Source organism: Macadamia integrifolia, chromosome 7 (assembly GCF_013358625.1).
Source record: "Macadamia integrifolia cultivar HAES 741 chromosome 7, SCU_Mint_v3, whole genome shotgun sequence".
In the NCBI taxonomy this organism is placed as follows: domain Eukaryota; kingdom Viridiplantae; phylum Streptophyta; class Magnoliopsida; order Proteales; family Proteaceae; genus Macadamia; species Macadamia integrifolia.
The window spans coordinates 30148307-30174434 of NC_056563.1; the positions used below are offsets into that span (position 1 = coordinate 30148307).

Consider the following 26128-nt stretch of genomic DNA (forward strand, 5'->3'; position numbering starts at 1 on the left):
TCTGATTGGCCCGTGTGTTTGGCGTTTCCTGCTCTAGATGCCCTTTGGTCATTTGTTGTTTTTATCTGTCATTTTTTTTTGGTTGACTGTCTTTTTTTCTTGTTTATGCTTTGCAACATCTCTTCTGTAATAGAGTCCATCTGTTCAACATATTGTCTTTCATGTAAAGGTCTTCCCTTAAGCTAACCTTCAGTGACTTAGGTCTCCTCCTATCCTGCTTTTTTATTTATTTTTTAAATCAATTTAAGGTTGTATACCAGAGTTAGCATGCCTCTTACTCTCTGTGTGATTACTTCTCTACTGAACACCACTAGCTTTATATTTAAAATGATGATTTGATTATATTCATATTTGTTCGATTTTGAAATTTTTTTTTTTTTGGGTAGTATTTCTTTTCTAACTGTTCTTCATTGTCTTCAGTTTAGATATTTTGTACTTATTTGTGTCATATCAAGTTTTGGATTTCATTCTTACGTTGTATTTTTGTTTTCTGGAACAAAGAAATCAGACGTGTTCTTTTCCTCAAAATACCCGAGTCTCGTAAGGCACTTCTGTTGTCCGAGATTGATCGAGTAGCTAAGGTATGATGCCTTTCGACACTTTCCAGCTGATATCATCGTTGTACATTTATACTTCACTGATCAGTTATTGTATGAGACAACAATTCCAACATTATTTTTAGTAGCTTTGCCATTGATGAAGAAACACCGTTTCTACTCTTGCATTAGATATGCAATCCTAAAAAGTACATTGCTTCTAAATTCAGCATATTTAGGTAGAACATATATTAAACTCTAAAAGATGAAATTCAATGTTCTTTTGGAAGGTGACTGATAAGACGTAAAGTTGTCCCAACAGAAACTGTGGTTAATGTCAGGTGGCTTTTGATGTTTAATCTCCAGTTAGTGTGAGATCATTGAGCTTCTATTAAATTTCCAGCTTGTAACCAGAGGGGTTAGGGTTTTTTACTTTTCTGTGTTTAGGCCTACTTTTCTTTCTGTTTTTCCCATGGAGAGAATGAAAGCTATTGAAAGAAAAATATTCAAGATCAAAGAAGATCGTGTTTAAATAATGATTTTTTGAAACTGATATTGGATCTGGTTTTGCGTTAATGCTCTTGGTTGAGGTTGAAGCTTTCCTGCAGCAAGTGTTCTCAGCTTTAGGCCAGTTAAGAGGGTAAAATTCTAGCAACACTATTAAGTGCGTGTTTGGTTCTAATTCTAATCCTCATTCTGGTCTAGTTTAGAATTGGCACCTAGGCATACACGTTTGGCTCTAGTTGTGGAAGTGAATTGTCAGAATTAGGTAAAGAAATGAGAAGTGGCCGTCAGCTCAATTCTCCAATTCTCCAATTCTGAGGGCACCCAAGAGAACAATTCTGGAGAACTAAAAGTTCCCTAACAATTCTGCACTGAAGTATTTAAAAAGCATGCATTGCACATATGCTTAACTGGGGGGCATCTTTGCCATTTCTTGGCTAAACATAAGAAATAGAAGAAAATTATTGGACTAAGGGGTTTTGTCGTCAATCGTTGGAGGAGAGGGAAGACACATGTTGCATCCAAACAAAATTCTCGGAGCTGGAATTGCAATCATGAGAATTTACCAGAATTGGTAAAGTTGAGGATTAGAATTGGATCCAAATGTGCCCTAAAAATGATGAACAAGGAAAACCAGAAAAATTGATTCATTAGACTTGCATACTTATTGAGAAACTCACAACAGTGTTTCCTCTTGCAATAAATTTCCTTTGTTTGTTTCTCATTAGACATGTCCTCCAGTCATCTTACATATATTTATCGGGTATCTATGGGCTACCTCAATCTACGATCAAAGTGTTGGAACTGCATTCTATGTCTACATTCCTTTGGAAAGGCTCTGAATCATCTAAATTCCTTTGTCCCATGAGTTGGGTGAATAATTGTGTTCCCAAATCTGAGGGGGTCTTGGATCGAGGCAAATCAAAGATGTCAACTCGCCGAAATTATTAAAATGATTTGGAAAATTGCCTCAAAGAAGAAAAACATCTTGGAGTATTGGGTTTATTTGGGTCCCCTTCGTTCGGACTCTATTTCGATTGCCCCCGTTTTATCTGATGCCTCCTAGGTATGGCGCAAGATCTTATCAGTCCAATCCTTTGTTGTTGGGGCTATCTTATCTAGGATTGGTGACAACACCACAACCTCTCTTTGGCTTGACCATTGGCATCCTCTTGGTATTCTCCTTCATCAGGTTTTTGCTAGAGCTATTTATAGCTCGGGTCTCACTAAAGCCTCTATGGCGTATGATATTATTAGTGCTGGCTCCTAGGATCCTCCAAACTCCAAGCCTCTTCCTTGTGGTCTCCCATCTCCTTGGGAGCTTTTTAAAGCTACTTGGGACTTCATCAGGCCATGGGGTACTCCTCCCCCTTGGAAAAATATTATTTGTTAGACGGCAAACATCACATTCTTGGCACCATAGTTGTCATGGCTCCAAGGTGAACCAAGGCGGTGGAGGGTTGTTTAAGCGCTTAGGCGAGAAGGCGCCCGCCTTAAGGCGAACAAGGTGACCAAGTGTTTTTTTTTTTTCCCCCTATTTTCTAACATTATTTAGTAAGCTATATATACCTTGTATCATAAAAAATGAAGATTTTAAGCAACATCAAATCATTTTAAAAATCAACATTTACAACATTTAGCCATATGAAATCATAAAAAATTAACATTAAGTCATATTAAGTATAAAAAAAATCAACATTTAGAGAAATACTATTGTTCTATAATAAGTTTGATTGGTCAAATGATTTTATTTTTACATGAGACTTTTTGTATTAGTTATAACATAAAATCAGCTTTCCAACAAGTCTAAGATTACTTAAATTTGAGTTGTAATGACAAAGTTATGTTTTGGTAAAATTTATTTTTAAGTGTGCGAATGCTGTTAAAATTGTCTGAATGAAAATAATTTTATGGCTATCAAAACAAAAGATTATTTTACCGAACTTTTGGTTTTTAACAATGTTTTAACATGATAGAATTTATAAAATTTTCATAATTGAGAACAACCTCAATATTTAAAAGTTGAAAATCGCCCCTATAACCAAAATCCAATTTTTGTTCTTGGACTGGTGGGTTGAATTTTTATCATTTTAAAATTTGATTTTAAAATTATTTTTATTGGATTCAAATAAGGGGTATTTGCTTATTTATGAATAATATCTTAAGTAAATAAAATCATTTACTTAAATGGTATTTGGCATAAATAAGTGTCAAAATACAAGGCGACATGCAGTGCAACAAGGCAATTGTCGCCTAGGCCCCAGGCAAACCGCCTGGACACCTAGTCATCGCCTAGGCGACGCCATGACAACTATGTCGGCACAATTTCATTGCTTGGAGAGCTCTTTCAAGTTGTCTCCCAACTCAATCCTTCCTAATCCACTGTTAGATCCCCTTGTGTTGGAATGGTATTAAGGACATTGACCATCTCTTTTTTGATTGCCCCTTCTCCTTTTTTATTTGGAAGAAGTTCTTGGTAAATATTAGCCAAGGCGTCCTCGGATTCTTCCCCTTCAACGGGAGTGGATTTGGGTTGACATGACATTTGAAGGCTCCTTTGTCTGTGATGTGGTGGGTAATCTTGCCTTCAATGCCTCTGTAAAGAGAGAGAGAGAGAGAGAGAGAGAGAGAGAGTCCTGGGATTGTGGAGCAAGGGAGTCCCAATCAATTTTATTGGGGCTGCCCTTTACCCTCTATTCATTAAATAGAATAGCTATTACAAGTCCTAATAGGAATAGGAAAGAACAAAATAGCTATTGCAAGTCCTACTAGGACTAGGAAAATCCAAGTTCACAGTCATAATAGGACTAGGAAAAAGCTCACAGTCCTAATAGGACTAGGAAAACCCAAGGGAGGAGTCTACGACTTGCGCTAAACTCCTCCTTTCTCTCGATAGACTTCTAACAGCCTCCATCAATTAAATTTGGATGCAGCGAAACATCAGGAAATGGGCCTTTAACTCTCGTCCTTTTCAAAAGATTTGGGATTCTTTTTCCTTTGACATTAAAGGAAGCTTTCTGAGGATCAATTGGCTATCATACTCATCGAGTTCCAATGGAAGCATTGAACCCCCTCCTGCTCATGACCCCTCCCCTCCGACAGCTCCCACCGCTGGAACAACCACCACCCATCTCTCCCATTCCTCCTCTAAGAGTTGGTCCACTGTCGTTCGCACCTCTCCTCTCCTCCCCAAAACTGGTCACACCCTTTTCCACATTCCTCCCACTGTCCAAGATAATTCCATGGTGGGTCTTTGCCCTCCGGGCCTGTTAGAACCTGAAATCAGCAAGTGGCAAAATTGCGTTATTAGCCATTTTCTGGGTGCACGTCCTTCTTTCCATATCGTCAAATCTTCCCTTTCCAAGCAATGGAAACTCTATGGCACCCTCTCCACCTTTCTTCTCCAAAATGATATTTTCAACTTCAACTTCTCAGCTGAAGATGATAAGATCACAACGCTTGAGGGTGGCCCTTGGTTTGTAGAAAGAAAGCTTATTCTTTTACGCCACTGGGACCAATACACCTCTTTTACCAAAATCGATCTTCAATCTATCCTTGTTTGGGCCTCCCTCCCTTATCTCCCCCTCCATTTCTGGTGTCCAAAAGGGTTAAGTGTGTGGGGTCTATCATTGGCAAACCGCTTTACTCGGATCTTAGAACAAAAGTTATGGACAGATCGGCATACGCCAAGATTTATATCGAGGTTTCCGCTGAGAAAATCCTCGAGCGTGGATCAAGTCCTCATACGAGAATCATTTTCGTACGGTGTTTGATCTACACTTGGACTCCACTCAAATTAAAAACTAATTAAAAGAAGAGAGATTAAGTGGAGTCCAAGTGTAAATTAAACATCATACGAGAACGATTCTCGTACGAGGACTTGATCCACACTCTCTACCCCCTTCGGCTACTATCTCTGATGGAGAAGGCTTCTCTTTCGTTCAAGAAATCATATATGATTGGGTCCCTCGCAGTGCACTACTTATAAAATATTTTGGGCATAATACGGCTTCCTGCGATTAAAAAAAGATTCTCCAGCAGAAGACCCTCTGCATAGTGAAAAAATTTCCATTGTTGGTGAAGATAACTTCCTTGAGCATCGTGGTTAGAAAATAGCTTGCCGGAAACCTCGCTAGAAAAGAAGTCTAATGGATAATCCGAAGTCTGCCAACAAAAGACCTACTTCCTTGGGCCCTTTAGACCACCAGTCGTTGTTGTCTGGTCAGAATTGTTTCTCTGCCATCTTGGACTTGTCAGGGACTGACGATAAAGAAGATGTCCCCTCCTCATGCTCTCTATACCTTCGGCTGCCTTGAGCTTCCTAGCTTCTGCCTACTTTTGCCGATACCTCCCTCTATCCTTCCTTTGTTGTACCATTTCTAGCTTCCCATCCCTCGGGCATCCTCCTTCCCCAATTCTCTTCTAGAATTATCTACTCTTCTGGCCTCTGTAGATCCGCCTCTGTTGCCTCCATCATTTCCCATGAGTCTAGTCTCCTCCCCACTCCTCTCCCCCGCCACCCTTTGATCTCTGGTCTTCCCTTCCCCCCATTCCACCTAGTCACCGAGGTAGGCAAGACCAAGATTCAAGGTATCGAGTTTCGACTCTTGGGGAGACCGAAAATTTCTGTCAAATTGTGGGAAATTTCGAGGAAGCCAGAGAATTTTTCTCTGTTGGGTGGAAACTTTGGTTTTGACCCCCCAAAATGTGTTTTTTTTTTTTTTACCTGATTTTTTGTGTTCATCCTATTTTAGACATTTTTAATACATTCACATAATTGGTTTCATGGAAAAAACACCTAAAGTCATATTTGTAGTGTGAACCAAAGTTTGCTAATGTACGTTGAGTTGTCGACTGAAACCATACTACATAAGTACATAGTCTACATTATATGTAGTCTACAATTTACATCAGTACATAATTGTGAAATACATGAATAAAAGTTTAAAACAAACAAAACATAATGCAAAGGATCCAAAATAAATAATAGTTTTACATAATTGTGAGTTATCTTTCAAGTCTCAACATTCAACACACTCAACACTCAAAAGTCAATTTGAAGTAGAGTGTCTAGGCAGTTCCAGTCCATGAGTTGTGTACCACTGCAAATGTCATAGCCGCTCCTCTGAATGCGCCACATATTAGTCCCATGACATGTTTTGGGCACAGTTGTTTTGGTAGTCTGTCACTGTCCATCTATAAGATGCATCATCAACATCAGCTAGATATCCTAGCCTAGGGAATGGCTCAGTCATAGTGGTAGGATGTGGATCTGGCATATAAGGTAAAATCGGACATCATGAATGAGCAGATCGGGTCATTCTAACTAACATATAAAAAATTTACATCATTCTACTCTATTTCCAATTATATTAAAAAAATTGATTTTTGGGGAAGACGGGACTAACCTTTTTGGTCCAAGCTATCCTCCTTGGGTAGATTTTGCAAGATCCAAGCTTAGATTGAAGTTTTTTTGGGCACAAGGGGAATGATTTCCCAAGTTTCCCACTTCACAAAGAAGAAATATGGGGCGAGGGTCAAAATTTTGAAACACTTGGTTTCCCATTTAAACATGTTTTTATAAAGGCTGGTTCAACCCAAAGGGTCGAACCTGTTGGGAAACATGTCCACACTCCTTGCCATGTTTTGGTGTTAACAAACAAACATACATCTTTAACTTGGTTTGATAAAGTGTGATTAGCTTGAAGAAACACTTAGAAGGTCGAATCAAGACATGAAACTTAAAGACATGAAATAGCAAATAAGAAGGAAAGAAGATGAAGGGCCAAAGAATGGAAGGTTCAAGTGAAGAAGAAGACCACTAGGATAGATTAGTTATTTTAATGTAATTTGTAATTTCTACATACTTATATGCACTCATCTCATGCATGTGCATTGCATCATACTAGAATGACCATAGAGCATGCCTTGACCAAGTATGGAAAGTCTCTAAGTGGTGTGGAACACACATTAACCTGACTCAAGGGTATTTTAGGGAATCTTAAAATTAGTATCAGGAGATGAATCCTTCATAGAAGTTGTAGGAAATTGAGTTGTGATTCCAACGCAACTGATCTCAGATCATTTTGAAGTCGGACCGAAAAGTTATGGTCAAAACACTGATGACTGGTCAATATGACAGTATTTTGTCAAAACAGAGCCTGTCATGTTGGCGGTCGACCGGCTGGAAGCCCCGGTCGACTGGACCTGTCCGAGACCATAGGCGGTCGACCGGCTGAAAGTCCCGGTCGACCGGTGACTGCCTGGAAATGCCCCAACGGCTATATTTTGCCTACAACGGCTCTTGGCGGTCGACAGGCTACCGATGGCGGTCGACCAGTGGACCCAGAATATGTCCGTTAGAGCCTGATTCCCTGCCTAAAATGCTTCACTAAGTTCACCTATAAATACTCAAAATCACTCTTAATTAAATATTCATTAAGAAAGAGCTTTAAGAGCATTATTGCAAGCATTCAAGAAGTTTATTTCTACTTGAGTTATTCCATTACACAAATCCCAACAAGAGGCTCAAGTCTCAATCAAAGTCCTCTACTCTCTCCTATGCAAGTCAAAGCCATAAGAGAGGACTTTACAAAAGGTGCATCATTCATCATTTATTATTCATTCTCATCATTTGCACCACACTTGAGGTATTCCTCTTATTCCACTATTTCTTATTAATTTCTGTTTTTACAATTCTAGACTGTACTTAGGATTGTAAGGATTCTCTTATCTTAAAAAGAGAAAGGTCTCTCTCTACCTTTAAAAGAGATTGTAAAGGTGCCTCTCTGCCTGTAAAGGAGATTTATAAGGATACTCTTATCCGTGAAAAAGATTGTAAAGGTTTTCTTCCCTACCTGCTGTACTGAAAGGGAGAACTAGTGGAATACCTTACAAGAGGATTCTTGTAGGGAGTGGACTAGACTTGAATTGAGTCGAACCACTATAAATCTTGTGTTGTGGTTGTTCTTGTTTTATTTTCTCCGCATTATTTTAACTTGCTGTCACACGAGTGACCTATTTATCGAAAAGAGTCTAATTCCATTAGTATAACCTATTCACCCCCCCTCTAGGTTATTTCAGAACCTATTGGTCCACTCGAAATTTTCCACATTTCGGTCGATATCTATCAAAACAGTGACTTTTAAAAGTCACAGGCGAAAAGATATCAGAATCTTGGGATACCGTCGAAATGTGGGAAATTTCAACGGTATCGCTCAAGTTCTTGAACCATGGGCAAGACAAGATTACCTGGTCCCCATCTCCTCTGGGACTGTTCTCTCTAGTCTCTGCTTGGGATTTCATTCGTTCAAAGGATCCTCTTATCCCCTGGAGAAACATCATTTGGTTTAAAGGTCACATCCCTCGCAATAGCTTCACAGCGTGGAGAGCCCTCTCATATTGCCTTCCTACACTCATTCCTTATCTACCGCTCCAGGTCCCCCGTCCTATTGTCTTTGTTGGAATGGCTCCGAAGATGCCGATCATCTCTTGTTTTCTTGTCCCTTGTCCACTATCTGGAAAAGAGTTTTTTCTTCCCGTTGACCTTCCAGTAGACGTATCCTCCCCCTGAGTAGAAAATGGATCTGAGTAGACATGACCTTTGGTGATGCAGATGCCTTGGCTTGGCTGGACCGGACTGACTCACTATGGAGGCCTAAGCCAAGACACAACCAACCCAAACCGATATTCTGGTCTGGCAAGGGTTGGTAGTTAATAACTAGGGAAGAAATCCTAGTATATTTGATTCTCTTTTGTTTTAGAAGTAGTTTCTTTTTGCAATTAGTTAGTTTCTATCTTTAAATTACTTTCCAATGTTATGTAATGGTTCCTCTTAAAACGTTTCTGGAGACTAGATTTGAAGAATTGATTGAAATTAAAGAGTATTTTAGGTGAAACATGACTGCTGTGAGTGCTTTTCTCCTTCCCCTTCCCTGACTTTCTTCTCTTCTTCCCCTCTCCCTTCTTCTTCTTCCCCCGTTTTCCTGTTCATAGTTACTCTTCATCTTCTCTGCTGGGCGGTAATATCAAACACTGAAAGAAGCTTGCTGAACCCTTGTCCTGTAGCGATTGACTCTGAACTCAATGTCGAAGGTTGCTGCCTTGGAAGCGACTCAAAACCTAGACTCTAGAGTATCTCCTCCAAAGTCTTCGCTGCTGTGAGATCATACCAGGGATCACCGCTGGTTCTACAGGTCACCGCCAAAAGCAGATTCGTCTCGCAGCTTCTCAAGTGTTGCTTCACCTTTGGGGTAGACTCCTATTGGCCTTCATACTTCTAGAAGGGAAGGTTGTTCGACTGAAATTTGAAGTCGAGTCAAGCTGTCAAGGCGAGGTTCTCCCATCTTTTCCGCCTCTGTTTTGGTCCAAAGAATAAGACAACCCCAATTGTGAGTTATGGTGTTTATTCCCTTTTATTCTGATTTCCTATTATACCCTTCTATTTGCCTTTGATTCTCCCATATCCCATACTTCTATTTTGCTTCCTAGTTTATCCCCACCAAATAATCATCAATTCCCTTGAGGTCCCATCTCCCAAGTAGCTCATTAATAATCTGTTATTTACAACTCTGCCACTCTCTTTATAATTTCAGTTTATTTACAGTACTGCCACTACATCTTGATTATTGAGTTTTCTTATTTGGGTGGGCCTATTAAGAGAACTGAACAGGGTTTTTTTAAACCCGGTTCTGCATTATTTGGTGGATCTTCTATTTGTGATATAGTGGGAAAAATTGTTTTTTTTTTTGCTACTATTTTAACTATATATATATTTATATATATGCATGGAGCGCAATCTGCATGGATGGTCTTCCAGTTCCCGTTCACTTAATATGATTTGGAAAGCTATCTACTTAAATGTTAGCTCCAAACTTGGTTGCATTCGTCACTGTACAGTTCACGATACCCCAAGGAACAGGCTCATTGTTGTCTCCTAGGGCCTTCCTACTTCTACTTTATCCCCTCCCCATTGATGTATCATTGTGTTGGTGTTGTTTGTTGTAGTAGGTCCCCTGATCTTCCTACAACTTTCTCCCCCCCACCTCCCTACGCCATTTGATGTATAATTGTTAGTCGTCGGGATTTTTGGGCTGCCCTTGTAGGTGAGCCCTTTGTTGACTCTTCCCCCCCCCCCCTCCCCTCCCTTCTATATTCATTTTCCTCTTGGTATTGAATTTATTTATTCATACAAAAAAAAAAGAGGAAAGCTTTCTTCCTTCCCTTTTTCGTCCTCTTCAAAAGATTTTGGAGTTATTGTTTGTTACTTTATTTTCAATTTACTTTCAATATGGTATATTATTTATTTATTCATTTCATACACATTTTCTCTATGGATGGTTTCATTGTTAGAATTCCAAATTTACTAGAAATTTTTGTGTGGATGCATTTGATGGTTTGCCTTGAGCAGGCAGGCAGTCCAGTTATTCATTTGGAAGTTTTTTCTCTTTAATTGTTCAAAATTGCAGGATTATAAGGTTCATCGTGATGAGATACATACAAAACTAGTACAGATAATGAGGGAAAGATTGCTCGTACATTTACGTGACTTGCGTCGAATTGTTGAGAGTTGGAATAGACCAGAGGACAATGATTTACAGCCTAGTCAGTTTGCTAGGTCCTTGACCAAGGTGCAGTGATGGTTGTATTTTCTGCCTTAATTTTTCTCTTCTTTTATTTGATCTGTGTCAAGCTTCTTTCTTTTCTTTTTTTATTTATTTATTTATTGTGTGGGGTGGTGGTGAAGAGTGTTTAACCAGTTTGAGCTGATTGACTGTTAGATTTTTGTATCTCCAGGAAGTAGGCTTTCTACAACGTGTCTTATCTCGAACTCTTCATGAGGCAGATGTTCAAGCAATTTTCAGGTGAGGCATGAGATTAAAGTGGTACATATGGAAATTTTCTATTTCTATGTGTGAACTTTATAAGGTCATATATATATATATATATATATAGAGAGAGAGAGAGAGAGAGAGAGAGAGAGAGAGAGCCGGAAATTTCCCCAAAAGAAAATTTTTGAAAATGTCCAAGATTTCAGGTGATGTTTTCCCCCTTTTTCTTGGGTTGGGGGGGTGGTTGTAAAATTTTTTTTTTCTCCTTGTCCTTTTTGTCAGGAGATATGCACTCCTTTAATAGAAAAATTTTTGAGTGAGGTTCTTTGTGTAAATATTTTTTGCCTGGGTCTAAATTGCGGGATGAATAGCTATCCTCCTTTCCTCCTGTTGTAGGAAATGAACATCAAATGGCCTTCATTGGAATTTAGGTTGATTTTGTATGGGACCCTTGGGGTTGCTTGCCTCACAGATTAGGATCCTGCACAGATGATATCAGTCATTTTAGGTGTGTTATTTTTTTGGTTTCATTTAGAGGTTCCATGCAGCTGCTATGGAGGATTCAACCCGCATCTCACTAGTCAGCCCAAGACAGGTAGGGTTTGTGCCTCAAAAAGGGAGTTCAAAGTGACAAAAAAATTTAATATAAGTCTCCCTCGATTTTATTATGGTGAAATGGTTTGAAACTTTAAATCATATTTAGACAAGTTCCAGTGCTTGTTTTAGGCTGAAATTGGACAACTGAGATGGCTATGAGACCCCTATCACACTACACACATCCAAGTCTGCCTTGTGTGAATACTACATGATGAAATTTTGATTTTTCTAGAAACTGTTGGGAATTTTCAATCGTGAAGTGTGTTGCTACCATTTGGAGTGTGGTTGCCCTGATGCCCAAGTGTTCTCCTAGGTTTTCATCTTATAATCCTCATATCATTCCAGATTTTATGCGACTTCTCAACTAAATCCATCCAATTGCTTCACTTTATTCAAACTTAGCAGCAAAAAACCTAACCTCTATAGCTCAGGAAGAAAGTAGGTTATTCCTCCTCTCAGAAATTTCACTCATTATTGCTGTAACCACCTCCAGATGGAGTCTATATTTCCGGGTTTTGCTTCTTAACTACAGGGCTACGCCTTTTTCTTGGAGTACTCAGTTGGTCTATGTGAATCTAGTGCTTGTTCCACTGATTTTCTGTGTAGACTTTAAACAAAGGGAAAGTCTAATGTTTATTTGATGATGCCTGCAACATAACATAATATTGGTACTCGCAGGCAAGTGGTTCAAATTTTCCATCATCAAATTTCGGAAGCATTTTCACAGTTAGAGATTACCACTCCTCAAGCAAAGAAAAGGTACAGTGATCCTAGTCTACATCAACATGGGAGTTGGATATTCTGCCCCCCACTCCCCCCCCCCCCCCCCCCGCCCCCCTTTTTTTGTGGTTCTCTCGTTGTGCAAGTTTTTAATATACTAAAATGGCTGTGTCTCCATGTAACAGGCTGCATAGGGATATTCAACATATTCTTGGATGTATTCGCTCATTGCCTTCTGATAATATAAGTGCAGTTGGTGTGCCAAATTCTGGGGAACTTGATGAATTCTTGATGCAAATGTTTGGACCCGAAGAGGGCTGAAGAATGTGTAAAGTAGCAAAGCAGTATATCTGTATGAAGACTAACCAAATATGAAGGAAACATTTTGAGGGGCATGCAAGGAATGAACTCCTCGGGCTACACTCTGTACAATTGAAGTAAGGTGATGCAATCTATGCCTGTTGAATATTTCAAATACTTCCAAATAGATATAATGCTAAAGTATGACTTGGATTCTTCTCTTGCTTTTGACTTAATTATGTGATCTGCTTACAGTTTATTTTGTTGACTTTGTTGTTTATATTTGATACTTTTGTTTACTTTCAATTCCTTAGTACTATTTTCTAAGCTTGTAAATTCATTCCCTAAAAAAACTCTTCTGTTACCTATCAAAACCAAAAGGTGACCTGGTGGGCTATTTAGGACATAAATAAAATAATTCAAATTAAATAAATAATAAGTAGCATAAAAAGTGTACATTATGTATTTTGTATTTGATTTTGTTGCTCTGGATAGCACTTAGAACTTTGAGGAGTATACTTTGTATGCCTTTTGAATGGAGCACAAAACCTGAGTAGGAATATTATGAACAGAATGTGGAGAGGGCAACTGCAATAGACTAGAAGTTGTGCTTATTTCCAAGCTGAGGTGGATGACACAGTTACTTGAACTGAAACTAGAAATCTTGGTCATGATTTGCAGTTTTGTTCATTTTGAAATGATTAGGAGCCATTGGGTTATGTGGGTGGTTTAGGATTCTTTCTTCTGTTCAACTTGCATTAAGAAACGACGTGGAATGAGAGGTATTTTTTTGGGTGAAGAAATAATTCATTACCAAAGAGGAAGAACAAGAGGCTCCGAAGGGAAAGAATCGAGGCACAAGGCCCAAGAAAGACGAACAAAACAATACAAGCGCTAGAAAGGGTGCTGAAGGTTCCAAGAGCTAACTATGAGGTGATAGGGAAGTCAACATATTTGTAAGGCACCGCCGGCAGCTAACATTTGACATCGAAAGAGATGGGAGTCCCAAATCTGCTCAAATGATATAGAGTTGGAAGTCCATTTTCTGAGATTACGCTCCAAGTCCAGTGAAATGTGATGGATTGAAGCAGAATAAGAAAGCTTACTGACTTTGTCACAAACTGAGAAGCCTCCAAGAGTCATGTCAACCCAGATCCACTTATGCTGAAGAGGCAAAATGCTATGTCTGTAAGGCCAACAACAGGCTAGGAGACCCTTCCGGATCATCGAAGAGAATGGGCAGCTGAAGAAGAGGTGATCCACATCTCTAACATGTCAATCAGAGTCTTTGTCTAGATAGGACACTAGTGTCATGCTTGTTTCCACAAAGCATACTATTATGTTTGCCTCGAATTCTTGACCCGTTTTGAAGAATGACCCGCTCCGACATATTTTGGTGGCGAACTGGATGGGATTTTTTCTTAGATCTGTGATGAAAGCAGAGGGTTGAACCGATAGGGATTGACTGTGACCCGTTGGATCGACTCGCGACTTGGAGGATCATATAATGGACTATCGTCTTGTTGAGAAAGCAGTTGTAATTTGGGGGGTTTTATGAGTTAGAGTTTCAGAGCGAGTTTTGTCACCGCTGTTTAGGTATAATCTCTCTTCTATATAGTGAAACATCTTCTTCTTCGCCCGAGGACGTAGTACACCACATAGGTGTGTGAACCTCATTAAATCTCTGTGTGTTGTATGGATCTGTGTTTGTTTATTTTCGTATTTGTTGGTGTTTGCTATAACAGATACCTTCAAATAGAGAACCTCAACCACATGATCAACCCTTTCAAGAATAATTGTTATAAAATAAACTTATTCTTAGCCTTTGGGTTGACACTCTTACACACAATCAGAATCCCTTCTAAATATTCCTGCCTTTTATAAGTGCCCCTTGATTTAGAACGACTACCCTATGCAAAACTTCTTTTACTGTGGACTTTTCTTCTATTTTTCAAAAAATATATTCTTAAATTCTCAACTCAACTCAATTCATATGCCAACTAATGGGGTGGGATACTTGGATTCTCTTTCGTCAATCAACAATATGAAAGCCATACTTATCACTTTTATCAGTCTTGCCTAGTTGGATGGAAAGACGTTACTCCTTGAATTTCATTTCGTCTCTTGCCTGCCCTTGTGGTGGTGTGAGGTGGCTTAGAATACGATGCATATGCTATCAGGCCATCATAAGTCCATTTGCTTTATGTTAGTGGTGCATGTGCATTGTGTGTGCTCTACGAGTTGTGTGTTGATTACACAGTTTTACTTCTGCTAGAAAGCCAACAGATGCTGAGAACCCTTTTACAAATAGATGAGGAGAAGGGGCAGGAAAAGAATAGATGGTCAGTGTCTTCAGCACCATTCCAGAAGAGGCAACAATTTGCTTATATGTTATTTCTTCACTGCCCAATATTCTATTCCATACATCATTGTTGGTCATATAACCATCCTATAAAATTTTCCTTCGTGTTCTAACGGAATTCATCAATCACACAATACTCCATAAGCAGCTTGCTCTAATTCGTTGTGCAACATCTTCTATTCCTCATTTATTTATGATGAACTTAAGTACTTAAAATTATCACTTTGAGGCATATCCTTGTTATCGACTTTCACACATTAGCACCCATTTTACTAAAGTTTAAACTCCATACACTTTTTTTTTTGGGTTTATTCCAAGGTTATTTTCCATTATTCCAACTTGGCATTTATTCTTAAACTCATTCTCTGTTGGAAATCAAGATGAAAGCCGTCTTATCACCTTGATAAATTTTCAGTTGCTTTCCATTTTATCCTCAAAAAATTGCCAGTTAAACCAGTCCTAATCCAGCCTTGTGAATGATATTTGATGTGAGTCTGCACGCATTTTATTTACTGGTCGGTTCCAAGAAAAATAAATTTGTATAACATATGTGATAGATGGGGATGGTGCTTGAAGTATATAATCACAAAGCTTGCATGATGATTCAAGCTTGTTATAAATTTGTATAACATACGCTGTATTTTTTTTGTTGACGATTAATTTTGAACTGTTCACAATCCCAATACCTGGATATATTGCAGATGGCCTATGTGTTTTGATACTTTGTGCGAGATTCAAAACGGTGGCCCTTGTCTATTGTAGTTCTCTCTTGTGCCCTCCCCCCAAGGCCCGCATTCCTTCGTTCTGTATATTTTGTTATCAATATGTTCTTCACTGATTGATCCAAAAAAAATAAATATGTTCACTGTTACATACGGAATCTTTTTTTGTATTGAACTATTAGTTGGTGACTTCCAATTACTGTTACTCTTCCAGGTGTTCCATTTGCTCCAGCCATTACTTGGACGAGGGCCTGACCCCTGTTTATTTCTTGCTCTAAAACGAGGTTTCGACCAGAATTATATCAGGTCATTAGGACATCATGTTAACCTGCTGCTGCAAACACAATTCAGAATATGACTGGACTTCAGGGTCTCTTTCCGTGACCAAAATTTTAGGTCTAGTTAAACAATTTTTTGTTCAATGATTCAGTTACACTGGACAAAAAATTGGCTTTCATTTCAAATTTTGTTTTCTTTTTTTCTGGGTCAGTAATCATTTATGTCATCGAGAATAATTGTATCTGTGAGTATTGTTTTGATGTAAGCTTGCCTGTTGATTGCATTATTTTTTGTTCAGATCATTAGCCTTCTATTTTGGTCTTCCACATTGGGGGAAAAGAGGGGTGTTTGGGCATTAATTTGCTGATTCCCGCATTCGATACATGTTGGTATAAGGTAAAGATTCACCCTTTCCATTTACCTGATAGGTAAACATTATTAATGATATTTGGGCAAATGGTCCACTTTCTATGGACTTAGATGAGATGGGCTGCACACCTGGGCCAAGCGGTTTGCAGTGCTCAGTGGAGTTACTGTCAAGGGCTGGTCACTTGATCAATTCCTCTCAAGTGCATCGGTGCTTAGTTTGCATCAATTTTCTTGCTTTCCAAGAAGTGTGGTCATAGATTCTCCTTTACTGGTTTGTGTTTGATCCCAATGTAGGTCTATTATGTAATGATTAATAGGCCCTTGAACTTGAAACAAAAGATGAGATGGGCTTTTAGGTTCCAAATATTAATCTACCAGCCTCTAGCTCTTCTCATGGTTAGGGGAGCTTTTAAGTTGTAAACATAATCCTGTTCTCCCAAACAGGGCTTAAGTCAATACTAATGGAATCTTTTAGCGCCCCCCCACCACCCCCACCACCCCCCACACACCCCCCCCAAAAAAAAAAAAAAAAAGGTGACCGGTCAGGTGTGTTTCCAACTTTCCAAGCTTGGGAAAAACTTCCAACTGGTTTGTGCCACATGGTTGATAACGTAGTCACTTTCACCCATCAATGTAAGCCAATTGAGTGATATTACCCAAAATCTACAATGAGTCGTTGATGCGGAAGATAAAATTTGGTTTCAAAAATCTAAATATTGCCATATTTCGGATGGTGATAGAAATATCAGATTCTACCATACGGTCATCAAACCAAACATCATATCTGGAAAAGGAAAATTGAATTTTTGGAAGACACTAATGGAGAGATAATCAAGAGAACTTGTAATATTGCTCATGCCTTTTCTGATCATTCTAAAAGCATTTTTACTGCAAATCCATTAGGTCCCTCTTTTGTGGAATGTTTATTTTCAAAGGTCCTCGAGGAAGAAGAAATGGGTGCTATCAATTCCATACTTGACGTGGAAATAAGAAAAGCCACATTCTCAATTGGAGCATATGAGGATTCCAGGCTCGTTTCTACCACAAATTTTGGGACTTAATTAAAAAGAATATTCTATGCTTTGTCAAAGAATTTCTTACAAATTGCTTTCTGCCATTTGGGACTAATCATATTGTCACATGTCTTATCCCCAAGAAAGAGGAAGTTTGTCGGGTGGAGGAGTTTTGACCTATTAGTCTTTGCAATGTATCTTACAAGATAATTTCCAAGATTTTGGCCAATCGGTTGAGGAACTTTTTGTGTAAATTCATATCCCCGTTTTAGGCAGCCTCTATTCATGGGCGTCAAATCTCGGATAACATCGTCATTGCACATGAAAATTCACTTCCTAAAATCAAAGAAAGGGAAACAGGGGTTTGTTACTATGAAGCTTGATATGACAAAGGTATATGACAGGTTGGAATGGAGTATTGCCAGAGCAATTTTTGAATACATGGGCTTGGAGACCATTGGTGCAATATGATAAACTACCTCATATCCTTGGTTACAATTGGAAGGATCTTCCTTTGATTATTTTGAACCTTTTAAAGGAATTCTTCAAGGTTGTCCCCTAAGACCTTACCTGTTTATCACAGCCATGAAGTATTATCACGACTCCTAATTACATACAGAGATTTAAATCTCTTCAAATTTGTCAAAGTGGCCCACTATGCCCCTGAAATTACTCTACTTTTTGTAGATATTCATCTTCTGCCAAGCCACCCCTGAAAATCTATCAACCATTGAAGGAGTTCTAGAGCTCTTCTCAAACTTGCCAGGTCAAAACATCAATTTTGACAAAAGTGATTTTCTTCAATAAAAATGTTTCTAATTGTGAACGACGTCGTTTATGTTCAATGATTGGGATAAAGGAAATGAACAGAGATTCCAAATATCTTGGAACCATTATTTTACATCCTCGATCCTGAGTGGCCGGCCATATTGTCAATAGGATCAACAATCGTCTCTCAATCAGGAAGACCAAACTTCTATCCTATGCACGAAGAAGGATCTTAACTCAATCCACTCTCTACTCCATTCCTTTCCATTTTATGACATGTTTTGCATTTCCTTAGAGTACTTGTTGGAAAATTGATTCTATCTGTGCCAAATTTTGGAATGAGAATTATTCCAATGATGCAAAAAAACTTCATCTTATTGCTTGGAAGAAAGTTTGCCAACCAATCCAAGACCCGGGGGGGCTTGGTCTATGAAATGCTATGACATAGAACAAGGCTTTATTATGTAAGCTAGGATGGAGATTTCTTTTTGAACCTGGTGCAATTTGGAACAAAATGTTGTGGGCCAAGTATTGTCACCAAAAATCCATTTTTGAACCAAATGTCTACCATAGACGCAAGTCATGGGTTTGGAATAGTTTGACCTCCATTTTTCCAACTCTTAAAAAACGTGTGATATCTAGAATAGGTAATGGATATGACAGATTTCTCTAGCATGACCAATGGATTCCATCTAATCCAAATATCACTCTCAACAATACTTGCCCAAATGAAAATAGGACAGTATAGTTTTATTTTGTTATCAAGTGTGTCTGAAAAATCAGAATTTTTAATTATTTTATATTTATACTTTCCAAGAGTAGCTTCACTCTAGGGAGTTGAGCCCTCTGCAAAAAGTAGTTTGATTGACAACAACTCTTGGAATATGGATCTCTTGGGATCAACTTTTAATGCAAATATTGTTAGATAAATTTTCAAAATCAAACCAACACCCCAAAATGATAGATGGAGGTGCATCCTAAACACTAATGGGATCTATTCCACCAAGGTTGGGGAAAAATTTATCATAATCAGTCTGGGTTCTCACAGGTCAAACCATGCCCCTACCAAAAAATGGTGGAAATTACTTTGGAAATTAAATATCCACCCAAAGTTCAAGATATTTTGCATTGAGAATATCACATAATGGCATTCCAGTCCAAACCTTGTTAGGGAAATGGATGACTATAGATACCTCCTGTGTCTTCTATGGCCAACATGAAGAAACTACATCCCACATTTTCTTTTTGTGTGGACAGCTGGACCATTGGGTTTGATTCTTCAAATGTTAAACCCAACAACATTTGAACAAGTAGTCAATTTTTTCCTCAATAATAGAATACTTCACCAATCACATTTGGTATGATTTTTTAACATTTTTACTATCACTTTATATTTTATCTAGAAACATAGAAATGAAATAATTGCTTCTTTTTTTTTTTTTTTTTTATCAAAGAAAAGGAGACTATTAAATTAAGTAGAATTTAATACAGGGTCTAGATTCTCAGGTGGTTGACTGTGTAACCTGTGGTTACTAGTAGTAGTAGCCCTCCATACTGTTTCCATGGTTGTGTTAGTGATGTCTTTATATACAAATAGGATAGATCTAGCTAGAGCATAGATTTTACAAAAAGTGGCATAGTGGAGGAGTGGCCATGCACCCTTGGTGGGGTATGGAAGTAGGTGTTGGAGTTGCTCATTGGAAAACCACACTTCACTGATGTCCTAAGATTCATCTTTTGCCTTTAACAGCCCTTGTAGTATACTCTTTGCTTCCACTGTTGCTTGGGTATCAGTCTTGATAACACCAGATGCCATGAACCTAAACTCACCTTGTGAAAGGATTCCATATACCCAGCCTGGATCTGACTACAAAACATTACTTGTACTAGCACTAACTAAAACTGTACATGTCAAAAAAGGAATAGTGTTGTGGGTCAAGTTTACTAGACCATCTGTATGCATGATAGTAGACAATATTAGTTCATCATTATTTAGATGTAAATCCGAAATCCATTGGTTGATATTATTTAAAACACGAAATGGATTAGGTATTATATGATAAAGTAAGACCTCATTTCTATGCTTTCAAATGAAGTAGATGGTGATTGCAAGGATAGAAAATAACCGTGATTTTTGAAAACAAGAGATATCTTCATGAAAAAAGAAAAATTGTAATACCTGTTTCAGAGAGAAGTTGAGCAAGTTTTGCAGTCAGAGCCCTAGGGGACCAGCCACCCAAATGTGAGAGGTGAAATCACAAAAGAAGAAAATATGTTCTAGGGATTCTGGGTGTGTGTTGCATAATGGGCATGTAGGATTGATATTGATCCACTTTTGTAAACGGTCTTTGACTGGGATCCCATTTTTTATGGCACGCCAAAAAAACATGAGGAATTTAGGGTGAATCTTCAGTTTCCATAGAAATTTCCACCATCTACCAAGTATAGGTTGTCTTTGCCTCAGGTTGGTTTGGTCATGGGCCTGTTGGAGGAAGTTGGCCCCAGAATGGGTGGAGAAACATCCAGTGGTTGTTAGAGACAATGTCCAGATATCCTGTTGATCTACAGGTTGGATTCTACTCTGGAAGTGGAAAAGGGGGGAGGGTAATAATTGAGTGAGAGGGCCAACGTCCCAAGAGGTACCTTGTATTATGTCACTAACCTTGTCCAAGAGATTGAATTCCTAGGCTATGCTCAGTGAAGAAGCAAGTGAATCTTGGATAAGCCAAGGGTCAAACCAGAGGAATGTGTTCCTCCCATTGCCAATTTTCATCCGTACACATTTCAGAAGTTTAGGTAGTATGGATGCCACACTATTCCATACCCAGGAGCCACATTTTTTTAAGACTTTTGGGTCAAATAGAGATCTGGTATATAAATATTTTGACCGAAGTGTCTGAGCCCATATTGAATTTGGTTGAGTTAAGTGTCTCCACCCCAATTTTAGCAGCAATGCCTGATTTTGGATCGATGCATCCTGTATACCTAACCTCCAAGATGTTTAGGCTGGCAGATGGCTTTCCATGCAATGGAGTGAATTTTTCTAGAGCCATTAGGAGTATCTCCATTCCAAAATCGTGCACAGATAGAGTCGATGTTTTTGCAGACTTTGGATAGGAATGCAAAACAAGACATTAAGTAAGAAGGGATTGAGTACAAAGTTGATTGTATGAGGATTTTTCGACCTGCATAGGAAAGCATGTGAGCCTTCCAAGTGTGCAATTAGTAATTTACTCTGGACACAGTTTTATGAAGACTGGCAACCTTAGATCTTTGATGCAGAAGGTCTGTGCTAAGGTAAATTGAATTATTGGAAATTTCCTTTATCTAATAATGGAGCTTAAATGGATCCGTTTATGATTCAGCACATTTTTACTAAAGTAAAGCCCACTTTTATCGTAATTGATATTCTACCCAGTAAGATCAGAAAATAAATCGATCAAAGCCTTGATAGTTAATATGTCCTCTGTAGATGCCCTATAGAAGATGAAAGTGTCATCGGCAAAAAGTAAGTGGGATACCTCTGGGGCATGTCAAGCAATTTTAATTCCTTTAAACTGGATGATGTCTCTGTATGTTGATAATAATCTTGAGAGAACCTCCATGACAGTGATAAAAATAAAGGGGCTAAGTGGGCAACCTTGGCGAATACCTCGTGAAGGCTCAAAGTAATCAAATGAAGAGCCTCCAGTTTTATAGAAAAAGAAACGGAGGAAACGAGGTAACTAATAAGGTCACACCAATGGCCCCCAAAGCCCAGAAATTCAAAAATTGCTCATATAATGCCCCATTCCACCCTATCATATGCCTTTGACATGTCAAGTTGATAGCCACAAATCCTGTTTCCCCTTTTTTGTGTTTGAGAAAATGGAATATTTCATGAGCAATGACAACATTATCAGAGATTTGGCGGCCTGGGACAAAAGCTGCTTGAAATGGTGAAATAAAGGTTTGTAGAAATGGCCTTAACCTATTAGCCATGAATTTTGTAGTGATTTTATAGGAAGCATTGCAAAGGCTAATAGGTCAAAATTCATCGACCCTTGATGCGTCTTCACGCATTGGGATCATGCACAACAAAGTGTGGTTAACACCGGAAGGTCAGATACAATGGGTGAAAAATTCTTATACAAATGTGACAACATCCGGGGCTAGAATGCGCCAAAATTTCTGGTAAAAGCAAACCTAAAAACCATCTGCCCCCGATGCTTTATATGCGCCAATCGCAAGGATAGATTTTTTTATTTCCACTTCGTCTGATGACCTCGACATCAGTGTCCAAAAGAACCTTTGGGAATAAACATTCCACAAAGCTTGGATCAAGTGGATTAGATGCCGTATACAAGTCTGTTAAAAAACAAGAGAATTCCTTTGCCATGCTATGGGTGTCATCAATCTGCTTATTGTTTGCATCCCAAAGAAATTCAATTCTCCTTTTTTGAATATTGTGCTTGGTGATAGCATGATAGAATTGAGTATTTCGATCCCCTTCTTTATGTGGAGATGCCTAGATTTCTGGAGTCAGAACACCTCTTCGGCATCAAAGATCCATTGTAATTGTTTAAGGTGCTCCGGTAATTGCGAGGAAGTTCTGCCATCCATAGAAAGGGATTCCAAGGTTAACAAATTATCAAAGTATCCTTGCTTGAGGGTTTCAATGTGACCAAAGGTTGAAAGATTCCATTTGGATAGTAGATGACCAAAATTAGTTAATTTAGTCATAAGGTTAGATCTTGGATTCGCTGGCCATGAATTATGGCAGAAGTTTGAAAAGTCAGGGTGATGGGACCAAGCCTCTTGATAGTGAAGTAATTTTCTGTACCATGGCCTAGATCCCTTAAGTTTGATTGTAATGGGATTATGATCAGAGCCAGTAGATGCTAATTTGGATATACATGTTGATCCAGTTACGTGATGCAAAGCATCGGTCCAAACATTCTTTAATCAATTTGGGAGGTTTTTGATTGTTCGTCTAGGTAAATCTGGAACCTTTAAGTTTCAATTCATAAAGGTTCTCGTTGGAGATAATATCCTCAAGAATAACTCCAGCATTAGATAGGGAGAAAGGTTGTCCCCCTAATTTGTCCAGTTGGACAAAACCTCATTCCAATCTCTAATGATGAGGTATGGAACTGATAGGGATCCGACGAAAATATGCAAGGAATGCCAACATGAGATTCTCAAGTTAACCTATGGAGGTGCATATAAACAAATTAGACACCATTTTCCCCATGATTTTTCATTAAGGGTGAGGGCTATGAAATGGTTATAATAGATGACATTTATCAGAGTGATATTAGTCGAGGCAAGAATCCAAAGCCCACCCTTATTCCCTCTGACCCTAGAACTATTGATGTACCATTTGGCATTATAGGAATCAAAGAAACCCGGCAGTTTGTAGGACTCATGGTCCTTACTTTTAGTTTCACATAAAAAAAAAATCTGGCCGTATGGTTTTACAATGATGGGTCATGCATTTTTTGGTAAAGGGGTTATGTAAATTGTGAACATTCCAAGAAAAAAAATATCATTGTGTAAGTATTACATAGCACAAATGTTAGATTAGATAGTAATGGCTATACCCGGCAAAACAAATAGTGGCAACAATAAACTCTAAGTATGGAGAGAATAAGGAAAAATTATAGTAAAGAGTAATATATATCACGATGACTGAGAGTAAACCATAAGAAAACAATGCAAAATAGAATGAAAAGATAATGAGGGTCAATATTTTGAAAAGAGGAAGATAAGGTAGAGGGTTGTACCCGATCCAATGAGTCAGCTCCAGCCCGAATCCCACCCGATACTCGGTTCTCCACCCTTTGAGTATTAGATTGGGCATCCTTAAGTGGCAATGAGTCTGAGTCCGAAGAAAAATCGCTTAGCCATAACTTGAGTGCATGGAAAAGGTGCTTGGGGCGGGAGGATGTGGTTATGGACTCAAGGATGAAGGCTTTCAGGGTTGGAGTTCAAGGTCAAAGGTGGGTAGATGGGAATTCCTCTTCCTCTTCCTGCTTAATTCAAAGGCTTTCCCAGGGTGGTTGAATGGCTGGGCTTGTGAGGTGCCACATGGCATAGTGGATTGACAAGCATCAGTTGGGTTGGGATTTTGGGATTTGGGTTCATGTTGCAAGTAGAAATGTTGGTGAATTGTAATGGAGGCATTGTTGTTTCATGGTTGTCCTTATTGGCAACCCAGCAACGTGGCAGTGATGACATGGCCAGTTTGGGTGATGTGGATGAAAATGATAACATGGCAGTGTCCAGTGTCACTGATGAGATAACAGAGCTACTTGGTATGCATGGAATGGTATGATACATCCTTAGTATGTGGTACGGGTTTCTGGGTCAAAACTAACAAAATTAGCCTATTTACGCTTAGGGGCATTTTTGATAGTGAAAATGATATTTTTGAAATATTTTTTCTTCATGAAAAAGATAGATTGTAATTTATCTAATCCAGTGCATCTGATTTCGTCACATTCCGATACCGTATGAAGAAGTTATGATATTTGTGGCAGTCGAGGGTAATTTTTGCATTGAAGAAATTTGTTTTAAAGGAAGTGTTCTCCATGTAACAATACGACAAAAATCCAATCTTTCCAATGGTTCTGATTTCATTGTGTTCTGATTCCGTATGAGAAAGATGCATAATTGGAAAGGTCTAGGGGAATTTTAGTCTTTTTACATTGCTGAGTCAGATGGTCAGATATTCTGAAAACTCGTAGAGTGTCCAGTCACGGTTTCAACGCACTTCGTTTCATCTCGATCGAATATCGTATGAAAAAGTTATAAGTGTTTCTGTGAAGCCAGTTCAAAAATCCAAACAAAAAATTCATCAGTTGCTCTCAGTGTTGGGTGGAATTTTCAGAATTTATTTTGAAATTTGAAGGGCTTTTGTGTAATTTTGAGATTTTTAAGGTCTTAGTTGATCAGGGGTGTTTAGCACTGAAATATATGAAGGCAGGGGCTTGATTGTAATAAAGAGGAGTAATGGGAAGTGAAATGGATGGTCTAGATTCGACCACGTAGGCTTGATTCCCATCTAAGAGTGCTCATGAATTGGCTCGGAATCAGACACTTAATATGCTTGCGCGAGATTTTCCATTGGTCGGATGTATCAAGAACCATATGCTGGCGCTTCACAGGATCGACGTAACTATGGTGTTACGCACATGCAAAAGGTGGTATAGATAGATAGATGTTGTTTCTCATGATCTCATGAGATCTAATTTAAACTAGATCTGAAGATCTCAATCCAAGGGCTAGGAGCCACCTATGCTTTATGAGGCACAGTCGACAATCATCCGTGAATCGCGTCGATCTAACCAATAGGATGTCAACAACGTTTCTGACTGCTGATGCAACATTGACCGCCTACGTCATCATGACGTCATATGATCCTAGATCTACGGTTCATGTTCACTATCCGTTATGGGAATCCGATGGCTCATATTATTAGATACTCTTTGATAAGATCTACGACCAGATTTGTGACCCTGTTGCGCGAGCCACTGGTGTAGCCTACGCCACCCCTACGAAGATTCTATTTTAGGCTATCTCATTGCTCCAACTTCAAATGGTCATATCTCCCTCATTTTAACTCGGATTTGGGTGAACCAAGTTACTACTTTTTCGTTTTTTCAATCCCTACACTATGAAAGAAAGCAAAATAAGTTTTGAGTGAAGAAAGGCTACGATTTTGGCAAGAGAAGCTTCCCCCTCTTTGTTGGTCCTTGAATGAACATGAATACATGATGATAAATGTTCTTAGGCCATTAAAGGAGGTAAAAGTGGTGGTTGAGGTCTGTTAATAATACATTAACTGTAATACCCCGCTTCTTAAACCCGGTCTGATTTCGCGATTGAACCGATTTGACCATGCAGGAACCGAGCCAGAGAAAATTAGAGCGGGTTCCTTATGGGCTATGATGGCACGGGTGACCTTAAACACCGGCTGGCCCGACAAGTCCGAGCCAGTGCCAGAAGAGACGGGAGTGCCCAAGCCGTGTACATGCACCTACCATAAGGCCATGTATGGATAAAACAGGTATTATATCCGTATTTTAAGGTATATACGTATGTTACATCGTATGCCAGGGGTGGGGTTAGTGCCGAGGCCCGAACT

General features: G+C 38.9%; 1 protein-coding gene across 1 annotated transcript in view; it reads left to right on the forward strand.

The window, feature by feature from the left end:
• Positions 1 to 16161, forward strand: part of LOC122084898 (vacuolar protein sorting-associated protein 54, chloroplastic) — a 77740-nt gene extending 61579 nt beyond the window's left edge. Inside the window, 6 exon segments of the mRNA XM_042653318.1 lie at positions 502 to 581; positions 10508 to 10669; positions 10836 to 10903; positions 12146 to 12226; positions 12373 to 12629; positions 15786 to 16161. Of these exon segments, the coding sequence (XP_042509252.1) occupies positions 502 to 581; positions 10508 to 10669; positions 10836 to 10903; positions 12146 to 12226; positions 12373 to 12508 (527 nt within the window). The 3' untranslated portion in view covers positions 12509 to 12629; positions 15786 to 16161.
• Positions 16162 to 26128: the final 9967 nt, after the last annotated feature.